Raw genomic sequence first — 6,683 nt, forward strand, 5'->3', positions numbered from 1 at the left:
TCAGATCCACTGCTTTTAAAAAATTAAATGTTGTGAACTGCCAGTGAATTCACAATGAGAAGACGTGACCAATAGAGAATCTCGGGCTTGTGTGACCACACTCCTAAGGACCAACTAAGGAGTGGGTGAAAAAGAAATGACAAGAGCAGAGAGAGTTTACATAAATTTTGCACAGTCTATTATGGTTTCATACAAAAAAGGACAAAACAATGACAAATTTTGTGACGAACTGTACACACAGAAACAAAGTCTGCAACTTTGTCACTCAAAGTAGCCTCGTAAGGTTACAGAAAGATTACATCCATTATTTTACATAAAAATGAACTTAAATAAACAGTGCTGAGACACTGGGGGAATTACACATTCAAGAGTCCACTTTTCTCTAGTAATAGACATAGTCCACAAGATGATGCCAGTTCAACATCGGCCCTCACCTAGATTGACTTGCATTTGCTGGATGACAGAATCTGACTGAGGAATTCAATGGTACACAAAACATTGTGTTTTATACATCAGAAGCATTAAAGCCAAAAAAAAAGAACAACAAAAAAGAGGGGGCTCAGGTGCTGGTACAAATTCAGCTGCCACTGTCCGAGTGAATCACAAAGCAGATCAGCTGCTCAGTGCAGGGAAGGGATGTCTCTAAAGATTTTACAAAATTGTACCATGCATCACAAATAAAGTTTCCTGGACCACAATCATTAGTCCTTTATAAAAGATGTTCCTCACTGCACCATGATGAGCCCCCTCTTACATCAGTTATTATTCTCAGTGCTGATGTAAGGTTAGAACAAACGCCATGTAACGTGTACACCAAGCAGATAGCAAGGGGCATCGTGAGCCAAAACATCTGGCCCTGGATAACTGGTACCACCACCATCCGTCCAATACATCACAGAGAAAAAGCTAAACCTTAGCCACCAATCAGGGTTCCATGCTGATTTTAGTGAAGTGCTTCCAGACTTCGGTCCAAGCCTGCATAATTGTTTAGACCCTCAAGGAAGCTGGTATTGTAGCCATGTGTGGTTCTTTGTTTACCCTGTCCTCACTGTAGTCGGTTTTACCCCATTGTGCCCGGGAAAGCAGGTGTGACCATTCCTACCGTCCGCGACCTCCCCTCATAACACCACGTGGAGCCCCTCGCCTGGTATTTGGACCCACATTGGGACCAGGGCCACCTGGGTTTTGCGGTCCACCACGGCCCCAACCACCTCTTCCTCCCCGTGATGGAGGTCCAAACCCACCTTCGTCTCTTGGTGATGGTCGGCCTATGGGGAGTTAGATAATATTAGTATACAGAATGCCTTGTGTGTTTTACATTAAAACAAATAATTGTCACTTATCCATCCCTCACCTGCTCCTCTGTCATCAGGCCCTGCACCAGGGGAGTCCATGTCACCAGTGCCCGGTCCGTCATGCCATGGCCGTTTGCGTGGTGGCAGAGAGGCCATATCCATGCCCTGTAGAGAGGAGGAACGCTCTCTACTGGCTGGAGAAGGACCGTCAAGCATACTGTGGTCTGGCTGCTGACCATCCCGATAACTCTCATGACCTGAACACATACACATACACTAGCATGAATTTCATCTCATGAAAACATCCAAAAAAAGTGACAATCTTTCCAAGTCGCTGCCACAATGGCAGTCTTAGGCTCTTTGTTTTAAGTTTTAATTTGTGCTGATAAATGAAGCTAAAGTGACAAAGAAATGAAAATGGAGCAAATAAAATGTTTAAGACAGACATGGGCAACAAGGGCTTTCCGTTCTTCATAAAGAACTCTAAGTTAGGTTAAAGGATGCCCACAAACTATATTCTGTTATCATCTACATTTCATATTACTAGTAATACTTAATGCTATACTAAAATTTTATGTAATACTTCATGTTTTAAACAGAGATCCCATGGTTTCCTGTAACCTTCTCATTGGTCATTTCTTGCCACTGCTCTCTCTACGTTGCTTTTGTTTCTGAGGCAAGTCATAGAACATGATGGAATGCTCATTCCTAACCAGCCTGTCATCCAATTTGGCTTTGATCTTATTTTTTGTTGTTGCAGATCTCAAAAATTGTCTGTGACTGGAAAATGTGGGCTAAAATCATGTAGTGTGCACTCAGCTTTATGGCCTCAGTGAAAGAATAGGAATTTGCTCAAGTATGACTAACTGCACTGCAACAAGAACATGTACGGACATCCCCTTCATGCACTTCTACCTGAATCTCGCCCTCCCTCCCAGCCCTCCTGGTTTCTTCCTCCTTCATAGTGACAGGGATAATCATCAGGAGTTGGGAGAAGCCCCTTTCTTCCTACACCACCTAAGAAAGATGTCATGTTCAAACCTGACATCTCAGTTTTAATGGACGCAAGGTGGGCTGATGGACAGGTGAACGGAAAAGGTTTTACCTCCTCTTGGCGGCCCACCACGTGGTCTTCCTCTTCCTCCCCAACCTTGGCCCATGTCTTCTTGAGAATCAAAGCTCTCATCTCCACCATACTCATCTTGGTAGCCACCCATTCCACCACGGCCACTCGGGCCACCCCTCCGGTATCTGCACATTCAGAGCCAGACAATAAAGACCATGTATTTATCAATCAGTTGACAATGCCAGTGAGAGATCAAAAATCCTGCCTATAAAGGTTTGCAAGATTAATCTTGGAATCAAGTAAATTAACTTTTGGTGGAAAATCCCAACTGGTGGTTCAACTAGGTGGCAACACTGAAGTTTGCTTTTAAGAACCAGTTTAAGAAGATGGAATATGCTAATAAAAGCAAGATAAAAGACTCAGTGAGGTCATAACGTATGTGCTTCTGTACAAGTTTGTGTCAAACACAAGCTGAATACAAAGATAACTACTATGCGTCATCTTCTGCAGGGACAGGTAAGGTATCACAAAGCAGTCATAGACTATCTTGAACATGTCTGTACAGGATCATGATTAAAAGAGTATATTTTAAAACACTCAACTTTGTGAGAGACATAACAGGCAGAAGCATACCCCAGGCTTTAGTTTCCAGTGTTTCAGACTTAAGAATCTTTTTGAATAATAGCTATGTTTTTTCTTTGTCAGTACACAGTAAAGCTAATTGTGGACTACATCTCCGGTGGCATGCAACACTTACGAGTCATCTCCATGCTGTGGTCGTCTCTGCCTCTGGTCAAACTCCTCACCAGAGTCCTCATACCCATCGTACCTGTAAAAATGTGTCACCACGCACAAATTTCACATTCTAATCCCCCGGACTCCGGCCATTTAACAAAATCATCTTTCTAGGTTTACATTAGGGCTGCACGATAAATCGCATGCGATATTTAATGCGCATCTCGTCAGTAAAGCCATTCTGTAATCAGCGGTAAATCTCCATCACGTGCGGGCTTTCACATGGAGCAGCATTAACTACACCGAGCCGTTGTTCACTGACAAGCTGCGCAAAACCACGATCATTTTTTGCGCATGTTTTGCGCAGCTTGTCAGTGAACAACGGCTCTGTGTAGTTAACCCTCTGGGGTCCGAGGGTGTTTTGGGGCCTGGAAAAGTTTTGACATGCCCTGACATTTGTGCTTTTTTCAGTTGCTTACAAACATTTGAATGTCTAAAGTTTAATAACACTGTAATCAGCACAAACTGGGCTACAATAATATGTGAGCAGCATGTATGTACGTGATTGTGTTTTTGAGAAAACAACGTTTATGCGTGCTTAGTGAAAAACTACAATTTTAAAGTCACTGAAATAAGGCGTAGACCCTTTACAGATTGAAATGCTGTATTACTCTTATATGTACGATCAAGTATGAAGGAGCATTTTAGTTCTTTTCGCTGTCAACATTCAAATCTGCAAAAAGTTCCGCCGCCGGAACTGTCGACCCCAGGGGGTTAATGCTGCTCCATGTGAAAGCCCCCACGTGATGGAGATTTACCGCTGATTAAAGAAGCGGCTTTACTGACAAGATGCGCGTTAAATATCGCATGCGATTTATCGTGCAGCCCTAGTTTACATAGTGCTGAATGAAACACACCTGTCGTGTCCCATGTACTCTCCATCATGCGAGGGAAACCTTTCCTGGCCTTCCCATGGGCCTCCAGAGATTCCTCTGTGACCTAAAGAGTATTCCTGCCCAGGACCTCTTCTCCAGCCCTCTTGATAACCCCCATCATCACCCCAGTACTGGCCTCCATCTGAGCCCTGACCAGGGCCTTGTCGCTCCGGTGGGGGTCCCATGTTGTGGTTAGGTGGTCCTCGAGGACCATCTCCTGACACAAACAGTAAGGGAAACCGCCATCAAGTCGCTATTAACTCTCACATAGTAGTCTTGATTAAATTATCTTGCATATGAATAATTTTTCTTCCCACACCGAGTGGGAAGAAAAAGTTCACCGAGTATTACCTTTCCCGTTAGGACCCTGCTGTCCTATTCCATGCATCATTGATTGAGGCCCAGGATTCTGTCCCTGGAAGACATGCATAACATTTCAGCAACAGAATCTACCCTGACTTTTATTCAGTTGCATCTTTTTGTCCTAAACATTCGTGTATGTGTTTATCCCAACTGTTTCTTCACCTGGTTAAACTGTCCACGGTTTCCATCAGCCATGTGTGGTGGTTTGCCTTGCATATATGGTGGAGGGCCCTGCATATTGCCTGGAGGTCCTTGCATGTTTACTGGTGGCCCTTGCATGTTGTTTGGTGGTCCATGCATACCCCCTGGAGGAGGCCCCATTCCATGCATATTTCCCTGCATGTTACCATGAGTCCTCGGTGGAGGCCCCATCATACTCCCTGGCATGGGTCCCTGAGGGCCCATCATGTTTCCATGAGGCACAGGCCCCCTCATGTCCTGATGCATCATACCTCCCTGTGGTGGCCCTTGTCCTCGTGGTGGTGGTCCCATCATACCAGCTGGAGGTCCACCAGAACCCGGGGGCATTCCTGTTGGACATGCCAGGAGGTCCCTGGGGTCCCATGTTCCTGTGAGAGCCTGGATGACGTGGAGGTCCGTGCATGTCTGGACCCATCATGCCCTGAGGAGGGGGACCTTGGTGCATGGGAGGTCCCGGTGGGCCCATTTGGCCTGGAGGTATGAAAGGACCAGGCATTCCACCTGGTCCCATTGGAGGCATGTTGTGCGGCATTTGTTGTGGAGGCATGGACTGAGGGAAGCCTTGTGTTGGTGGGGGCATCGGACCACCCTGCCCTGGAAAGGGTGGCATTGGCCCTGACTGTCCAGCAGGGGGAGGCATTCCCTGCTCTTGCAACTGTGCCATTCGCTCAATCTTCAGTTGCTATGGACAAAAACATAATTTCTTTATTAATTAATTAAGCAGTGTATATGCATAATACAGTGTTTATTTACATTTTTACAGCACAATGCTAAAGCTGTAAATGTAATCATATTTAAAGACCTCAAGCAACATTGGGTTTGTATACTGCAGGGCAGCCATTTCCTGCTCAATCTCTGCTTGTGTCTTCTTTTTGCCATCTACTGTCTTCTCATCCTTCCTTTCCTTTGGAACCTCTCCAGGAGGCATCGCTGGAACCTTATTCTCTGCCCAGGCCTATTGAGTAAATCAAAAATTGAGGAACACACATCTAGTCTGGCAGTGCTACCAAAACCTATGTATAAAATGATCATACTGACCTGCTGAAACTGAGCTGGAATTGGCTTTGCATAAGGAACCTTTTTAGTCGGGGGCTTTTTTTGGTCCTTCAGCATGACCTCTTCCATTCCCCAGTCCAGCCCTGGAATGCTCATCTCTGGCTCTGCCACCATCTCTTTGCCTGAGCACATAACTACCAATTATAAATAACCAACCAATTGAACTTCAATAAATATTGACTGTGCATGTATTAGTGTCTTAACCAGTTTGTTCTTGTTCCATGGCAGCCTTCAGCTGTTCTGGGATCCCCATGCCAGGAATGGCTGCAACACTATTGGTCTCTATGTCATCTAGAATTACCCAAAATAAAGCATTATGAATTCATATGTACATCCTCTATAGGGCTTTTAAATTGCAAGAGGTCAATACTAACCATACTCCACTCCATCTTCTGACATTCCAGGCAACAAGTTCAGATTGTATCTGTCCCGCATCTTGTCCCCTGGCCGATTTCTTGTCCAAAATTTGCTGAGGAAGTGATCACAGAGCAATGAGCTAGAGTCTATGCAAACTAAAGCATTTTAGGTTTATAGTTATTAATTTTTTGTTTCTGGCCGTTTACGTTTATTTAATTTGTCTATTAAAATTTAACTATAAATAAAGGAGTGTGTTCAATAGCACAGGGGTTTTCAACCTGTGGGGCCCAGCACCTGTCAAGGGGGGCGCGAGCATCAGTTAATTCAGAGACGTTCTCTTGAGAATTTATGAATATGAGTTAACAAATCTTTAGCCATCCACTAGGGGGCAATCTGACTCCCACTGCTAGTCGACAGTTAGAGCAGGGTTGGCTCGAGTATCAGTCACGCTCAGTGTTGCCAAGTCCGCGTTTTGTAGTTTTGGGCTAGTTTTGAGTAGCAATTAGGCGGGTTAAATAATGTTAATCAAAAAGAGCAAAATAAAAATTGTTCGCTGCTTTAATAGCTTTAGTGGATATTTGCTTTTATGTTAATGTTAATAAAGTAATTAGGTGTGACTTAGTGATGCGCGGATGAGCTAAAACGTCACCCGAATCCGCAGCTTCAAATAAATTA

At 44.5% G+C, this 6,683-nt stretch overlaps 1 protein-coding gene across 1 annotated transcript in view; it reads right to left on the reverse strand.

The window, feature by feature from the left end:
• Positions 1–6,683, reverse strand: part of LOC107737411 (pre-mRNA 3' end processing protein WDR33-like) — a 19,735-nt gene continuing 13,052 nt past the window's right edge. Inside the window, 12 exon segments of the mRNA XM_016548897.1 lie at positions 1–1,268; positions 1,355–1,552; positions 2,401–2,546; positions 3,119–3,190; positions 4,014–4,245; positions 4,383–4,446; positions 4,557–4,932; positions 4,934–5,277; positions 5,398–5,550; positions 5,634–5,773; positions 5,856–5,942; positions 6,026–6,120. Of these exon segments, the coding sequence (XP_016404383.1) occupies positions 1,099–1,268; positions 1,355–1,552; positions 2,401–2,546; positions 3,119–3,190; positions 4,014–4,245; positions 4,383–4,446; positions 4,557–4,932; positions 4,934–5,277; positions 5,398–5,550; positions 5,634–5,773; positions 5,856–5,942; positions 6,026–6,120 (2,077 nt within the window). The 3' untranslated portion in view covers positions 1–1,098.

This window comes from Sinocyclocheilus rhinocerous, unplaced genomic scaffold, assembly GCF_001515625.1.
Source record: "Sinocyclocheilus rhinocerous isolate Xijiao unplaced genomic scaffold, SAMN03320098_v1.1 scaffold734, whole genome shotgun sequence".
Taxonomy (NCBI): Eukaryota; Metazoa; Chordata; class Actinopteri; order Cypriniformes; family Cyprinidae; genus Sinocyclocheilus; species Sinocyclocheilus rhinocerous.